Genomic DNA, 17,761 nt, shown 5'->3' with positions numbered 1-17,761 from the left:
AAGAAAAATATTCTTTGATCATCATCCATAGGATGATCACTTTTTAAAGTTATTTTTGTCTTGAAAATTATATTAGAGGGTGTCTGATTAGGAACATAAATGAGCTTTTTCAATTTCATATATTTTAGAATACCTATTGAGAACAATTTAATAAAACAAAATCATTTATTGCTATTTTTTGTTTTTTCTTTAGAAATGGAGGAACATAGTCTGCTGGATCTGGGATTGAAGGTTTATAATGGATTATGGGATTATACATTGAAGAGCCAGCAGGCGGCATGCCTGAGTGACTGAAGAAAATGGGTGCTAATGCATCTAACTACCCTCATTCATGTTCCCCAAGGGTAGGGGGAAATTCGCAGGCACAACAGACGTTCATAGGTAACTTTCAATTCTCCTGCCATTTTTATAACGTTTACTGTATTGTATGTGCAGTGGGTTGGATTGCCTGCAGTATTGATAATGGGATGCAGAGCCTTTTATTTTCTACTTCACCTGTTTTAATCCACTCAAGCTCAGTAGTGCATGAAATTTGGTGCTTTTTAATAACTATTTGGCCTATGTGCAAAATGAGTTGATGTTCCAAGTTCCTAATGGGCAGATGTCCATGTGATAAAAACCACTATCACACTTGGCTCTCTGGACAATCTTAACCATACATGACAACTGTCCTTGCTTACAAGGGTCAGATGGTACCTGTTAAACAGTACATGTACCATTTTTCCCACTTTGTTTCCCCCAGAAAGCTCTGTGCGTCATATTTTAATAAAATTAAAATGTTTCTATTTTTATTCCCCCCCCTCCCCCCTTTCCTGTGTTGTTTGACACTGTCTACATAGAGATTGAATCACTTTCTCCCCCATAGAGATGATCACTCCAGTACATGGTTCAGGCACAACCTGGGAAACTCCATCCTCCTGTCCCTACTCCATTTTTCTTCTGATAAACAGAGGCCTTTATTTTCCAGCAGCACTAAAATCATTTAAACAGAAATTTGTGTGTTTTAGGAGCTCTGAAACCAAAGCTCTTTGGAGGGTGTGTGTGTGTTTGTGTGTGTGTTTGTTTCACAATGGGGGCCCCTAAACACTACCATAGTACAAATAATTAAAAAGCCAACTAGTTTCACTGATGGCATCTTTTTTTTTTTAAAAAAATCTTATTCCGAAATCTGACAGCCTGAAGCTTGTTTTTGTAATGGTAAATAACATGTTCTTATGCTACCACTTATTTTCTTGGATTACCCCTTGTTGACATTTAAAATCCTAATTTACAATGTAAGCACATAGTTATATAAGATGTGAAACTCCTTTTTTTTTTTTTTTTTTAGTGCTTTTACTTGTGATGTGGAATCAATAGTTAACCAATGATCATAATGCAATGTTATTCCTATATTTAATCATCACTGAAAGTGCAGATATGTCCTAAGCAGAGAAGCATCTGCTATCTGTGAATCCTTTTTGAATATGTATCTTTTAATCCACCAGAAGTTACTGAAAATCTGAGTAGATGTAATCTTCATTACATACTGCTTATCTCCAAAGTAGATTCTTCATTTTGTGTGTGTGTAATCACCTCAGGATGCCAAGAAAACTGTTGTAGTAAATATCACCTGAGTGCCTGGGGCATTACTTCCTGCAAGGCTTTAAAAATTTAAATGTTCCATTTATATATCTTTAATTTCTGATTAACTAGTAGTGATAAACAAATTGAGCTATCTTCCTTTACAGTGCCAAGCGCAAGTCTTTCCACCATTGCAAGAATAACACTCACAAGATTGATATCTCTATCTACCTAAATGCTGCAACCCTAACACCCTCCCCCGACAACTGACCCTGAAATCAGTCAACCAACCAACCAGACCATACCCCAAGCAGTTTTACCCTGAAAAGGAGACATGCCAGAGACTCCATGGAGTTAACTAGGAACTTCCCTATTGCTATTAATTATATGTGGAAGATGCAGTGATGGGCTGCAATATAAAACCCTAAGATAAATACCAACATTTGTTGTCACCTCTAAATTTCAGCGACCCACAATTTTATCCAGTGAGAATTAAGGTTGAGATATTCAAAGAAGCCTAAGGAAATAGGGCATCAAATCCCAGTGAAAATCAATGGAAGTTAAGCACCCAGTCCTCTTATGGTTGCTTTGAAAATCCCAGCCTAAAACCCTACAATATTATTATCAGGGCCTTTCCCTTAATGTCTTTCCCTACCCTTTTCCCCCCCTTGTCTCCTTGACTTTTTGTTGTCTTGATTCTTATTTCTTCATTCTTTTGGTTCCATGACTGAGCACAGTATCTATTTTCCTCTAACAGAATAAGACTCTGTTACTGAGCCTTTCAGCAGCTGATCGAATAACTAGTGTTTATTCTTAGAAATCAGCACTTTTCTAGTTCCATGACTATGTATGGAACATGTTTTCTATTCATGAGATTTATTTACTTTCTAAAGATAAAACTGGATATATGAGAACAAGGTCATAAAGTGGTTTTGTACACACTATCTTTTTACTGCTGGGGATCTAGGTTCAAATCATGTTATCTTAGGCTAGGTCTACACTACAGCGGGGGGTCGACCTAAGATACGCAACTTCAGCTACGTGAATAGTGTAGCTGAAGTTGCGTATTTTAGGTCGACTTACCTGGCTGTGAGGACGGCGGCAAGTTGACCGCTGCCGCGCCGCCGTCGACTCCGCTGCTGCCTCTTGCCATGGTGGATTTCCGGAGTCGACGGCAGAGCGATCAGGGATCGATTTTATCGCGTCTTCACTAGACGTGATAAGTCGATCCCCCAATAGATCGATTGCTACCCGCCGATCCGGCAGGTAGTGAAGACGTGCCCTTAGTCTCTACTTATTCCCCATTAAAACTTGATACCAATGTCAATAGTATAAGTATAGTCTACAGATTGAGAAAATTAATTGGCAAAGCAGTTGGAGTATTTTCATGGTGCCTGCCCTGTGTTGCTAGTCACTTTCTTCCAAGCACACTAAAGTCACTTGCAGTTCATAAAGAGAGAGTACATAAAATAGAAAGTACATCCTTTTTTTTGCTGCTGTGGGAATACATTTGTTCTACTAAAGATTTAAACATAACATTTTCATCTCTGTTGCTACTTTGCTTACAAAACTCAGAATAAGGCTTTCATACCATTTACCGTGGTGAGATGCCTATTTAAGGTTTTATTTTTAAATACAGTTCTACAATTCCATTCTGAAAAAGTATAGGCATACAGAGGACTGGATAAATCCCATTATTATTTATTGTCACTTGGCCAAGTAGTTTCTTTGGGCAGTTATCTGTTTTCTGAAATGTTTATCTGCTCAAAGACAAGTATAAACTGAGGAGCATGAAGCAATTGTCATTTTAAAATTCACAGCATGCAACAACTCTGTCTCAAAGGGGAAAAATAAATTCTTTAATTTTCTTTTCCCACTGTTGCACTAAGAAGAAAATCAAATCAGCATATGGAGACATTAATTGAAAATAGTGTTTTGCAGAGCTGCTAAATTACAACAGTGAACCATCTATATCTTCAGGCTTTCTCATTTTTTCCCTTTGGCTCAAACTTGGGTGACATACAGTTATTAAAATAGTGTACTATTAGTCTCTCAGAATAGATAGGAGAATACATGATTGTGCGTAATACTGTAGTATTAATTACAGTTAGGGCCTGTACTTCGTACATGGTGTCTAGTACATGCTAACTTGAACCATGTTTTGATTTCCAGAGGTGATTCAGGTGCAAGTAAAAGAGAAGAGGGGATGAGAGTTCTGCAATCCTGGCCTGCATGTGTTTTTTTTAGGAGCTTTTTGTAATCTTATTATTTTGGAGCCTGGGGATCACAGAACCATCAAATGCAACTTAAGCACTTTTAATTTTTCTGCAAGTCTGTTGACATTCTTGCATGTTCCCTTTTTGGAAAATGCATTTCAACATAGTGTATTTTATGGAATTGTAATTATTTACATAGTGCCACAAGTGTGGATGGCAATTCATTGATAGAAAATAAGAGCAGACTCCTGCTCCAAGCTTTCTGTCTAATATAAAGATCACACAAATAAAGATGTTGCAATGGGGAGATCAGTGAACAGTAAAACATGGGGAGAAAGGATATTTGTTTTTGGACTTGTGAAGTAGGATCTTTTGGGTTGCAATCATTTGAGTTGTCCTTAGCTTTTCATTTCAATAATCTTCAGATAATTTTACTTGTTACTCATACTGTAAACTTGATGCATTCCCTGGTCCGGTAGAATTTAAATGAAGCTGGGTACAGTGGGAGAGACACTTCCTTCATCCACAAACTGTCCTGTGTTGCAGAACCAGTAAAGCAAATCCTGTAAAATGGATGGCGTAGTTTTAACTGTTTTTCCATAACAGGTATACAGTGGAATTACACAGCCATCTGCATTGGTGACAGAGAGTCACAACAATTTACAGAAAAATTCTTTGTTCCCACAGTCCGCCAGGTTCTAAACAGTGGTTTCAGCTGAGTTTGTGCTTTTCACAGTTCACGTGGCTTAATCTGAAATGCTACAATATTAGCTATATAAGTAACACTGTATTTTCACAGGTTAATTTAATGGTAATTTTGTAACGTGAGTTTATCAATCAATCCTACTTAAAATAATAAAGCTCTCTTAGAGAAATGTACAATAAAGTATATACACCTCTACCCCAATATAACGCTGTCCTTGGGAGCCAAAAAATCTTACCGTGTTATAGGTGAAACCACGTTCTATCGAACTTGCTTTGATTTGCCGGAGTGCGCAGCTCTGCCCCCCTGGAGCGCTGCTTTATCGCGTTATATCCAAATTCATGTTATATTGGGTCGCGTTATATCGGGGTAGAGGTGTATGTTATAAAGGCCACAATAAAACTTTTAGTTTATATAGGGCACAGAGGCTTAAATTAACTGAGAATAGAGGTGGTGTAGTGAATCTGCAGACTGAAAGATAGAACCACACTGTGTAATATCAATAGTACACATGTAAAATACTTTATTAAAAAGTATATTTGAAAATACTATTCTAAATAAGCATTACCATAACAATTTTGGATTTTTTTTTGTAATTGCTAGATTATATCTGCTGCTTTTCTAAAGTAGATGAATGTATTTCCCCATGTAAGGTTTGTTTGGTTCAGGTGAAATCTTTTTCCCACCTGTCATATGGCAACTGGAAAAAATAAGACTTCTGTTGGTGTTTTTTGCCATGTCTGCAATAGTGTATTCAGAGAATGGGGTTAATAAGTAAAATGAGGTCAACATATGGGTTGTAACAAAAAGTTTTAAAAATTTGTTAAATGAAATCTACAAAAAGCATAGTTGATCATGCCTTTTTCAGTAGCTACAGTTTGGAAAAATGCAGGCAAAATATATGTTTTAAATTAAAATGGATTCTCACAATGTAGTGGGTTCGGGTGGGGTCAGAAAACCATATTGTATTTGTGAACTTTAGAATTAGATTATACAAATTCATTATCTATTCTGGAAAAGTGGTTAATTTTATTACTCCTTTGCCTCTGGTTAACAAAATTGTACTAAAGGCTATTGCTCTGGGATGAATAATGAACCTGCAGTGATTCACTTGCAAATCTGACTAGTACCTATTTAAAGAACTTGATGTAAAGAGAAGGGAAGATTATGTAATTTGTGATGACATTTGCTAATCTTTATCTAACCAAAGATACCAGTGGTTCAACATTAAATTTTTTCTTCAAATGTTTTTAATCCCATTAAATTTTCCTTTCATCTTCAGGAACATCATCCTACTCTCATCAAGGTTATGGCTGTGAATCAAAACTCTATAGCCTTGACCATGGCCATGAGAAACCTCAAGACAAGAAAAAGAAAAGCTCTGGCCTTGCCACCCTCAAAAAGAAATTTATTAAGCGTCGGAAATCTAGCCGATCTGCCGATCATGCCAAGCAGATGCGAGAGCTCCTCTCAGGCTGGGATGTTAGAGATGTCAATGCATTAGTAGAAGAGTATGAGGGAACTTCAGCCTTAAAGGAACTTTCTCTACAAGCGAGTTTGGCAAGACCAGAAGCCAGGACACTACAGAAAGACATGGCTGATTTGTATGAGTACAAATACTGTACTGATGTAGACTTAATATTTCAAGAAACTTGCTTCCCTGTGCATCGTGCGATATTAGCAGCAAGGTGTCCATTTTTTAAGACACTGCTTTCTTCCTCACCAGAATATGGAGCAGAGATAATAATGGATATCAACACAGCTGGCATAGACATGCCTATGTTTTCTGCTTTGTTACACTACCTTTATACAGGAGAGTTTGGAATGGAGGATTCGAGATTCCAAAATGTTGATATCCTTGTGCAGCTTAGTGAAGAATTTGGAACACCAAATTCCTTAGATGTTGATATGCGTGGGCTGTTTGATTATATGTGTTACTATGATGTGGTTCTTAGTTTTTCATCCAACTCTGAACTGGTAGAATCATTTGGTGGAAGTCCAAACTGTTTAGATGAAGAGCTCAGAGCTCACAAAGCTATTATTTCATCACGTTCGCCATTTTTTCGACACCTACTGCAAAGGAGGATACAAACTGGTGAAGAAATCACAGACCGAACGCTGCGGACTCCAACTAGAATTATACTGGATGAATCTATCATACCAAAAAAATATGCTAAGGTCATTTTAAACTGTATGTATACAGATGTGGTGGACCTCTCAGTTTTGCACTGCAGCCCCTCAGTGGGGAGTCTAAGCGAAGTTCAGGCTCTTGTAGCAGGAAAACTAAACATGACTAGGGCTGAAGAAGCTATGGAGCTTTATCACATAGCACTGTTTTTGGAGTTTAACATGCTTGCACAAGGTATGTAATATTGTGTTCATTTTAGCTCCTCAGATTGAATACTAGGTTAAATTGCTTCTTCCTTTTAGTTTTTGAAAATGTTTACCCAGTCACACTTGGGTTTTATTATGCCATTAGATACTAGCTCTTATTTATCACATTTCATCAGTAGATTTCAAAGCTCTTTACAAAATAAGTATCATTGTTCTCATTTTACGTATGGAGAAATCAAGGCACAAAAACTTGAATGGCTTGCCTGAACGTCACCCAGCAGTGGCACAGCCAGGAATAGAACCCATGGCTCCCAAGTCCGATCCAATGCTCTAGCCACTAGGCCACACTGTCTCTCATAACATAGCCACTTACTTATTAATATAAGTTCTAATCTACTTCTGAGTCAGGGTGTGCTAATATGAGTAGATCTTTGGGAAATGGCACCTGAAAAACAGGTCCCTTTCCTGTGTCTCAGCTAGGACACCCAAAAAGTGGGGCACCTAAAATCACTAGTCACTTTTGAAAGTCTTGAATTAAACCCTGTTTAATGTTTTCACTTCAAGGGAGGGAGCATGGTCCAGTGGATGGCGGACTTGAGCTGCATTGGTACTGAGCTGCTGGGTGATCTTGCGCAAATCACTTCATCTTTCTGTGCCTGTTTACGTACTAGTCTGTAAATTTGGGATAATTTCACTTATTCCTTTTAAAAATACTTTAAACTCTGGGTGAAAAGCATGATAAGAGCCTAAATATTATTTTTTAAGTTTCACTGTTAGCATAGACTTACTTGTTTAAATGCAATACATTTTCGCATCTTTGAAAAAGAATGAAGTCAGATATCCATTTGTGGGTGTAAATGACATGAGAAGGGAAAATTGGTGAGCTTTGTTTTTAAGCCTCATCTTGAGACAAGGAAATATTCTGAGTTTCATAATGGGATGTAAGTCATTAAGAAGACATATAAATTTGAACGATTGGCTATATAGATTATGCAAAATAGATTATGTGATTACTGGGGAAGTTCAGAGCAATAGAAGGCTTTTAAATCGGTAAAGATATATCGATAATTGAAAAGATATTTAAACAATTTTTCAACTTTCAAAAGTTTTCAAATAAGTTCAAAGGAGAAAAGTTGATGGCTAGTGCTTCAAGGTTAGATTAATGAGAAATATCACTGAATACAAAGAAGAATGAAATAAAGCAAAATGTATGGAAACATAAATGTTGGGTATCGTGGATGACAGTAATAAAAAGTGGCATTAGCAGCATAATTTTTTCTGGGTTTGAAAAATCCTTTCACCATTGACAAGTAGGACACTTCCTAGCAAATGGAGTGTTGGGTAGGGAGTAATCAATTTATGCATAATTCAGACCTTCATTTTATGTTGTTGGTCCTTATGCTTCTGAAGATAATGATTCAAACATGAACCAGTGCAGAGCTGTCTTCCTGAGTATGCAGACAGCTCCAGTGTACCTGCAGACTCTGGTGATGTCAGGTGTTGGCTCTTACCACCTGTTGTTGTTTGAATTTAATATGCTGCCATGTCATGTGTTCTGGGACTTGTACCTTTGAAGTATCTGGTATTGGCTGCTGTCAGAGGCAGGATTCTAGACCGATGGACCATTTGTCTGATCTAGTATTGCAATTTCTAGGCTCATATCTGAGACACCGTATAATGTTGCAATGAATTTGAACAGAAGATGCAGTATATGGCAGGCCAAGTATATAGGTAGCTTGGATCCACTGGAGAATCACTGCATGGAGCAGCAACCGCAGTGCTTCTAGTCTCCCTGTCTGAGGGAGAAAAGATCATCTCTATCCTTTCAGGCCACCATTGTTCAGACCTCCTGAGAACCCCCTTTTTTTTTTTCTCCTTTTTCCTGGAGGCCCTTTCCTACCCAGCCTGACATTGGACAGGCATTGTATTAGGTATAACTGAGGGCATAATTTGTACTGTGGCATCTTTATTACTGACGATGCATAAAGTAGAGAATATAGCATGATATTCAGAACTCAGTTTGTCTTCAGTGTTGACAGTTGTAGGGGGAAAAACATAATTTTACTTGTAAATTGGCAGATTTGTAATAGTCTCAATATATTCCATCTAGTGACATACAGCACCGTTATGCCATTTTTTAAACAGTCACTTTTCAAAGTAGATCTGCACTTTAAATATTTTTTAACTGTAACAAGAAACTTGGCTAGTTTAGGAAATTTGATTAGTTAGCTGTTAAGTGTTTTAATAGTAGTTTAGTAATTAGAGTCCCAGTTGGGACTTTGTCCTGCAGCAGTGCATGCCCCGCTCTCCAGGCTTTAAGCCATGTTCTGAGTGCAGCTGGCCGATGCCCATCAGTGACCCTCACAACAGTTGTCTGAAGTGCCTGGGAAAGTCCCATCAAAAAGACAAATGCTGGATCTGCAAAAATTTTCATCCCCGAACTGAAAAAGAGCAGGACATTAGATTTATGGGCCCTCCTCATGGAGGCTGCTCTGTGCCCGGCATCGGAACCCTCGCATTCGGATTCCACACCCACTACTTCAGTGTTGGCATGCAGTGCACTGCCAGCACTGGGTTCCACCTGGCACCGTTCCCCCTCAAAAGTACTGAAGAAGGGGTCTAAGTCATCTGGTCTGCAGGCACCACGAAAGGGAACTTTGGGTAAAGGACCTGAGCTAGGCCTCGTGCCTGCAACAGAGGCTTTTGTGGGTACCAGTGTGGTTGGACCCCCAAGCCCAGCCAGGGACCCAACTCCGTGGAGCAGTAGAGGGTCCTGGCCTATCGCAGGGTCATCTGTGCCTGAGGTGGGCCCAGCAGCCAAAGAACAGTTACGCCGACCAGCACCACAGACCCCTGGCCACATGGCGGATCCCGCCAAGACACCAGCTCAGACAACCAAGGCGGTGATGGGACTGCCCCAAAGGCAATGGAATTCCCCCAGACCACAGGCATTGTTCCTCTTCGCCGTGGCCAAGGACCCCAGTACCACAACCCTGGTCTCTGGCCAGGAGGCCCAGATCTCTGATGCCACAGTCTCTGCTTGCAAGACATGGGACTCCGGAGTCACAATGCCAATCCCCGCATTCTCGGTACCAATAGTCCTCCTGCCACAGATTGCCAAAGCGCCGGTCGCCATCTCCTCGCAGGTCACCTAGGCATCGGTCTCCTCAGCCGCAAGACTGTTCCTGGTCATGGCACTGGTCGCCAGTGCTCCAGTACCATTCTTTGGACAGGAACTAGCCCTCACCTTCCCCGTACCGGTCGCTGACAAGAGTCAGTCAACAGACTCAGGCTTCCACGGCCCTTCCCTGGTCCCCAGAAGGACAGTGGTCTGGGTTGGATGAACAGTTTAGCCCTTCCCCTATACAGGGCGAATCGTCTCCCAGCCGGGAGCCCACCAAGGCACCTGTGGCACTGGCATTGGGTATGGGGCATTGGCCTGCCCAGTGGCAATACTGGAACCCGTGGGGGGTGTGACAGGTTGGATCACAGAAACCCTCTTGGGAACTACCAGCTGATGTGCCAAGACTACTTTTGCCCCTGCCTTCCTGCCCTGGCAGCTTAGGACTCCAGCACCCTGTCTTGTTGAGCCAGACATGCCAGTCTGCTCCAACACAGACCCAGGGTCTGAACCACGTGCCCCAAAGCTGCAGGCTTAACTGGAAGCAACTTACAGAAGTGTTCCTGTCTTTAACACTCAGATACCCAACTCACAATGGGGTCCAGACCCCAAATAAATCTGTTTTACCCTGTATAAAGCTCATAAATTGTCTGCCCTCTATAACACTGATAGATATGCACAGCTGTTTGCCCCTCCCCCCCCTCCCGCCCCGGGTATTAATACATACTCTTGGTTAATAAGTAAAAAGTGATTTTATTAAATGCAGAAAGTAGGATTTAAGTGGTTCCAAGCAGTAATAGACCGAACAAAGTGAATTACCAAGTAAAATAAAATAAAACACGCAAATCTAAGCCTAATACAATAATAAAACCAAATACAGATAAAATCTCACCCTCAGAGATGTTTCAATAAATTTCTTTCACAGACTGGATGCCTTTCTAGTCTGGGCACAATCCTTTCCCCTGGTACAGCCCTTGTTCCAGCTGAGGTGGTAGCTAGGGGATTTCTCATGATGGCTGCCCCCTTGGTTCTGTTCCACACACTTATATATCTTTTGCATAAGGCGGGAATCCTTTGTCCCTCTGGGTTACCACCCCTCCTTCTCAATGGAAAAACACCAGGTTAAAGATGGATTCCAGTTCAGGTGACATGATCACATGTCACTGTAAGACTTCATTACCCACTTGCCAGCACACACGTATACAGGAAGACTTACAAGTAACACAGAGCCATCTAGAGTCAATTGTCCTGGTTAATGGGAGCCATCAAGATTCCAAACCACCATTAATGGTCCACACTTTGCATAATTACAATAGGCCCTCAGAGTTATATTTCATATTTCTAGTTTCAGATACAAGAGTGATACATTTATACAAATAGGATGACCACACTCAGTAGATTATAAGCTTTGTAATGATACCTTACAAGAGACCTTTTGCATGAAGCATATTCCAGTTACATTATATTCATACTCATCAGCATACTTTCATAAAATCAACGTCACAGGGGGTGTCTGTAATGCTGGAACCGTACTCCCATGGCTCCTCCCAGGTGGCATTGGACAAGTTACCTCTGGTACAGCTGGCATTGGAGCAAGGGGCCCAACCTGAAGCGGTGACCCCGAGGGAGGCCCCAGTGACTGTGGTACAGTCATCCTTATCGTCCACAGATGAGGCTGTGGTGGGGCCCTCACAAACTGGTAGCCCATCCAATGACTTCAGGGAGCACCAAGCCCTCCTTAAAAGGGTGGCAGCTAAGCTGAACTTGGAGGTCAAGGAGCTAGCTGAGGAGCCCAATGACCTCTTCAATGTCATTCCCTCCTCCGCCCCAGCCTGGGTCGCATTGCCCGTTCTCCCAGGGGTCCTGAAGATCGCCACGTTGGTGTGGCAGACCCCATCTTCCATTGTGCCCACATCCAAGAAGGCGGAAAAGAAGTACTAAGTTCCCACCAAGGGATTTGAATACCTATACACCCACCCTCCTGCGGGGTCCCTGGTCGTGTCTGCTGTCAATGAAAGGGCCAGGCGAGTAGCACCCCCAAAAATAAAGATGCCAAGAGACTAGACTTATTTGGAAGAAAAATTTATTCCACAGCCGAGCCTCCAATCTAGGGTCTCTAACCATCAGGCCCTATTTGGCAGGCACAATTTCAACCTGTGGAACTCTGTCAGCAAGTTCAAAGAGAGCCTCCCACAAGATTGGGTGCAGGAGTTCACTACTCTCATAGATGAGGGCAAGGCAGTAGCCAGGGGTGTCCTCCAGATGGCCTGGGATGCCACAGAGACTGCATCCAGGGTGTTCACCTATGTAATAGCCATGAGGCGTAGCTTGACACAGACTCGTCAGGCTATACCCTGCAGTCTGTAGCTGACCAATCCTTCCATTCCCCTTCCCCATACCTCTTCAGGGACCCTTCTCATGAGCAGCTCCTTGTTCAGGAGGTCGAGAACCTCATGAGCCTAGGGGCAGTGGAAGAGGTTCCACAAGACATGGAAGGAAGAGTGTTTTACTCCCATTACTTCCTCATTCCGAAGGCAAAAGGGGGCCTCAGACCTATCCTAGACCTGCGCCGCCTCAACAAGTCTCTCGAAGTTGAAGTTTCATATTTGTTTCCCTGGCCTACATCATTCCTTCCCGAGATCCAGGAGACTGGTACGCCACCCTAGACCTAAAGGACGCGTACTTCCATATTCCCGGGGCACCAGCGGTTCCTCAGTTTCATGTTGGGCCAGCACCATTTCCAGTTCACAGTGATGCCTTTTGGTCTCTCGTCGGCCTGGAGAGTGTTCATAAAGTGTTTAGCGCCAGCGGCTGCTTACCTGCAACATCGGGGAGTCAAGATCTACCCATACCTCGATTTACATTGATTGATAAGGGCCCGGTCCTTGGATCAGGTGCGGAGGCAACTCAGTCTGATCCACCTGCTGCGACCTGGGCCTAATAATAAACGACCCTTACCCCAGTGCAACTTAAGAATTCATTGGGGCAGTACTCGAGTCTCAGGGAGGAAGGCTCTGGCTCGGTTCCAAGCCGTGGTGGACATCATCTCATTTCTGCGTGCCCAACCACTCACCACTGCCCACACGTGTCTGAGACTGTTGGGTCACATGGCAGCATGCATTTATGTGGTCAGGCATGCGCAGCTCTGCCTCAGGCCCCTACAGGTATGGCTGGTGTCGGTCTATGTCCCCAACCAGCACAGTATGGACCGGGTGATCAGGGTTCCGGACAGCATACTGTCGTCACTTACCCGATGGCAAGATCCTGCGTTGGTGCTGGAGGGAGTCCCTTTGGTGATCCCAGTATCGTTGGTGACTCTTGTCTCTCATGCTTTGGACCTGGGTTGGGAAGCCCACCTGGGTGATCTCAGTACTTAAGGCCATTGGTCCAATCACGATCAATCCCTGCACATCAATGTCAGGGAGCTCAGGGCGGTTCGCCTAGCCTGCCAAGCCTTTCGGTCTCACATGCAAGGCGGTTCAGGTCCTAACAGACAACACAGCCACAATCTTCTATATCAACAAGCAGGGGGGAGCCAGCTCATCTGCCCTGTGTCAGGAAGGGCTCCGGCTCTGGGGTTTCTGGCAGCAGCACGACACCCATCTTGTGTCCACTCACGTCCCGGGCCGGGAACACTTGGGCGGACTGCCTCAGCAGAACATTCTTGTCTCGCCACGAATGGTCCCTTCACCCGGAGGTGGTCAGTTCTATCTTCTGCAGGTGGAGAACTTCCCAGGTGGACCTATTCGCGTCCAGGCAGAACAGGAAATGCCATGTCTTCTGCTCGTTCCAGGGCAGGGATGGGATCCCTGTCGGACGCCTTCCTGCTCCAGGGGTCAGGGGCTCTGATGTATGCCTTCCCTCTGGTGCCATTGCTGCCCAGGGTCCTCATGAAAATCAAGCAGGACAGGGTGAAGGTCATCCTAATAGCGCCGGCGTGGCCGCGCCAACACTGGTTCAGCATGCTGCTGGACCTCTTGGTGGCAACCCCATTCCAGATGCCGCTCAGGGCAGACCTGTTCCAGAATCACGCCAGTCTCCTGCATCTTCACCTGGTGGCGCTTCATCTGACGGCTTGGCTGCTGCATGGCTAAACACTCAAGAACGAAAGTGCTTGTCTGAGGTCCAGCGAGTCCTGTTGAGCAGTAGAAAGCCTTCCACCAGCACCACCTGCTTGGCCAAATGGAAGCGATTCACCTACTGGATGGTGGATAAGGGGGTTTGTCCCGAGCGAGCCCCGCTGCAGATCATTCTAGACTACCTCAAGCTTCAGGGCTTGTCGCTCTCATCTATCAAAGTCTATATAGTGGTCATCTCGGCCTTCCACCCACCGCTCGAAGGCAGATCGGTTTTCTCTCAGGATATCACAGCCAGATTCCTCAAGGGCCTGGAGCGCCTCTACCCGTACGTCAGGGATCCTGTTCCTCTGTGGGACTTGAATCTTGTGCTGTCACAGCTCACCCCTTCAAGCCTTTGGCTTCCTGGTCTCTGGAGGGTCGCGTTCCTGGTCACGGTCATGTTGGCCTGCTGGGTATCTGAGTTTTGGGCGCTCACCTCGGAGCCACATTACATGGTCTTCTACAAGGATAAGGTTCAGCTGAAACCACACCCAGCCTTCCTTCTTAAGGTGGTCTCTCAGTTTCATTCAAGCCAAGACATTTACTTACTGGTCTTCTTTCCGAAGCCGCATAAGTTGGAAGAGGAGCGCAGGCTACATGCCCTGGACCTCAGGAGGGCTCTGGCCTTCTACATTTGAAAGGACCAAGCCATTCTGCAAGTCGAAGCAATTATTTGTCGCTGTGGCCAACAGGATGAAGGGTCAACCTGTTTCCGCTCTGAGGATTTTCTCCTGGAAATTGCCTGCATTTGCTTTTGCTATGATGAAGCAAAGGTGCTACCCCTGGCAATCATCGCCCTCGGCGATCATCACCCTCCACTCTACCAGGGCACAGGCCTCTTCTGCAGCCTTTTTGGCTCTAGTGCCTATCCAGGACATCTGTAGGGTGGCCACCTGGTCGTTGGTCCATAGCTTCACGTCCCACTATGCCCTTACCCAGCAGGCTTGGGACGATGTTGGCTTCGGTAGAGCAATACTGCAAGCTGCCATGCGCTGAATTCTGAGCCCACCACCATAGATACTGCTTGAGAGTCACCTAGAATGGAATCGACATGAGCAAGCACTCGAAGAAAAAACGGTTACCTATCTTTCATAACTGTTCTTCAAGATGTGTTGCTCGTGTCCATTCCATTACTTTCCCTCCTGACCCTCTGTCGGAGTTGTCGGCAAGAAGGAACTGAGAGGGCGTAGGGCCGGCAGAGTCTGATATACCGCCGCATAAGGGCGCCACAGCCGACCCTATGGATACTGCTAAGGAAAAGTCTTCAACTGTGCATGTGGGTGCGCACACACCTAGAATGGAATTGACATGAGCAACACATCTCTAAGAACAACAGTTACGAAAGATAGGTAACCGTTTTTTATCATTTTTCATGTCTACTTCTCAGTGTAGAACCTCTCAACAATTTTTAAGTGTACACACACATTACATACTGACAAAAGGACTAGCTCTCAAGAATATTAATGAGGGAATTAGGGACTGAGAATAAAGCACTTAAACACTGAATGATTGTGCTTTTTTCTTTTGTAAATAAATCAGAAGTCTGATTCCCAACAAATGAAAGTGAGGAATTTAAAGATGCTCAGTAAACACCACAAATGTATAAACCATATTCCTGGGGGAATTCTGCGCCACTGTGCGTGCACAGAATTTGTCCACCGCAGATTTCTTTGCTTCCCCACAGAAAACTGACTTTCTGACAGGGAAGCAAAGGGATGCCGCAAAAGTAGTCATGCACTGCTCCCCAGTAGCGCAGGTGCATTGTCTCGGGCAGCCAGCGGAGAGGTAAATCACTGGGGGGAGGCGGGACAAGGCAGGGGACACCCCAGCCAGTGGCTCTACCCCAGGGGTCAGCAACCTATGGCACGCTTGCCGATTTTTAATGGCACCCTGCTGCCTGCTGGGGTCCCGGCCGCCAGCCCCGCTCAGCCCGCTGCCGAACCCAGGCCGGCAGCGGGCTGGGCGGGGGCAGCGGCCGGGACCCTGGCAGGCAGCAGCGTGCCATTAAAAATCCTGCCCGGCCCAGCCTGCTCTTCTCCGCCCCCTGCTCTCTCCTGCAGGGGCAGGGGGCAGAAGCTTGGTCCTATTGGCTGCTACTGCAGGGCAACCTCCACCGGCAGCCAAGCTCCCTCCTCCCCCGCCTCTTCCCCCAGCGTGCTGGGTTCCTGCCCCTCCTCCTCTCCCTCCCTGCGGCCGAACAGCTGATGGCCCCGGAGAGGGAGGGGAGAAGCAGAGCCCGAACTGCAGCCGCAGCGTGCTCGCTGCTCCAGAGAAGAGGCAGGGACAGGGCCTTGGAGAAGGAGGGTGGAATCAGGGCATATCCCCTCCAGCCCCCTGCTGTGAGCCGCTCAGGGCAGGGGGCTGGGAGCATCCCCACGACTTCAGCCCACACCCCCAGCCCCCTGCCCTGACTCCTGAACCCCCCCAGCCCTCTGCCCTGAGCCCTGCACCCACCACAACCCCAGCGCTGACTCTGGCACCCCCCACACATACCCAGCTCCCCCCCACACTCCATGCCCTGACTCCTGCACCCCCCCACATATACCCAGCCCCCCCACATCCCCACCCTGAGCACCAAACGGAAGCTACTGCACCCCCCCGCCCCCACATTCCCACCTGCACCCCTCACACCAAATGGGAGCTGCCCAGGTAAGCGCTCCACACCCAAATCTCCTGCCCCAACCCTGAGCCCTCTCCATCATTCTAGCTCCTGGCCAGACCCTATACCCCAGACCCCAGCCTGCTCCTTCACCCCCAGCCATGTGCTCAGTGCAGTCCCACCCTCAGCTCAGTGCAGAGAGAGGGGAAGAGAATGGGCTAAAACCAGGGAGAAGCCTTGTGCTCTCCACTGCCATGCTGGAGCCTCCATGTTTGTTTATTGACAAATAAAATTTGCAGAATTTTTAATTTTTTGGCACAGAACTCCCTCAGGAATAAAATCAGCTTTTAAATTGATAGGCTGTCATGACATTGAGTGCAAAAGGACATTGAGAGAGAATTATAAATAGTGAGCATAGAGAAATGATTCTATTAGGTATTTCTGTGACACAGCCTGAAGAAGAACTAAAATTTGACTCACTACCTAAATTTTGTTTTACTTCTGCTAATTTTTTTAACTTAAACACTTTTGGATTAGCATGTTCTAAACTATTTCAACTAAAGATGATAGAATAAAAATATAATTAAGGTTGAAATTCTATTTTCATGAAGATGGTGATGTTGTTGATATAGATAATTTTAGATTATTGGATTTAATTTAAGCATTCCTTAATGGGGCACAGTCATCTTGAAAACTTTTCTGTTTCATAATAATTTAAAAGTAAATTATGTGCTGTAGCCTATTCCTAAAGACCTATGCCAATTTTTGAAGACTTACAAAAATATTTTTCTATTTTCAATTATTTTTCTCTCAATGGAAAAAACAGCACAGAGAGGAGATGGACTATAAACAGGGGAAAAGTGAATGCAAAATGCTATCCAATGTAAATTTAGAGTGGAAAGTGGAAACATGTTTTCTCTACTTCACTTATAGTAATCCTAGGTATTAACTTGTCCCAATGCTAAGTTTAAAAGTCCAATGCTATTTTAAGATGTTACCCAGTTACTGGGTATCTTTGAACATTGTAGAAATTTTGTTTGCTATTTGTAGCTTCAGGTTAGTGAATTGAATCAAAATTTTGTGTGTGTGTGGGGGGGGGGGGGGGGGGGG

General features: G+C 44.4%; 1 protein-coding gene across 3 annotated transcripts in view; it reads left to right on the top strand.

Annotated features, from left to right (window-relative positions):
- Window positions 1–202: 202 nt before the first annotated feature.
- Window positions 203–17,761, top strand: part of BTBD7 (BTB domain containing 7) — a 63,720-nt gene continuing 46,161 nt past the window's right edge. For all 3 annotated transcript variants that reach the window (XM_024197133.3, XM_026651321.2, XM_026651319.2), the window contains exons 1-2: window positions 203–381; window positions 5,762–6,841. In XM_024197133.3, the coding sequence (XP_024052901.2) occupies window positions 300–381; window positions 5,762–6,841 (1,162 nt within the window). In that variant the 5' untranslated portion in view covers window positions 203–299. The remainder of the gene's footprint in view (window positions 382–5,761; window positions 6,842–17,761) is intronic.

This window comes from Terrapene carolina, unplaced genomic scaffold, assembly GCF_002925995.2.
Source record: "Terrapene carolina triunguis isolate 2854851 unplaced genomic scaffold, T_m_triunguis-2.0 Scaffold96, whole genome shotgun sequence".
Classification (NCBI taxonomy): domain Eukaryota; kingdom Metazoa; phylum Chordata; order Testudines; family Emydidae; genus Terrapene; species Terrapene triunguis.
This window is presented reverse-complemented; position numbering and strand designations above follow the sequence as displayed.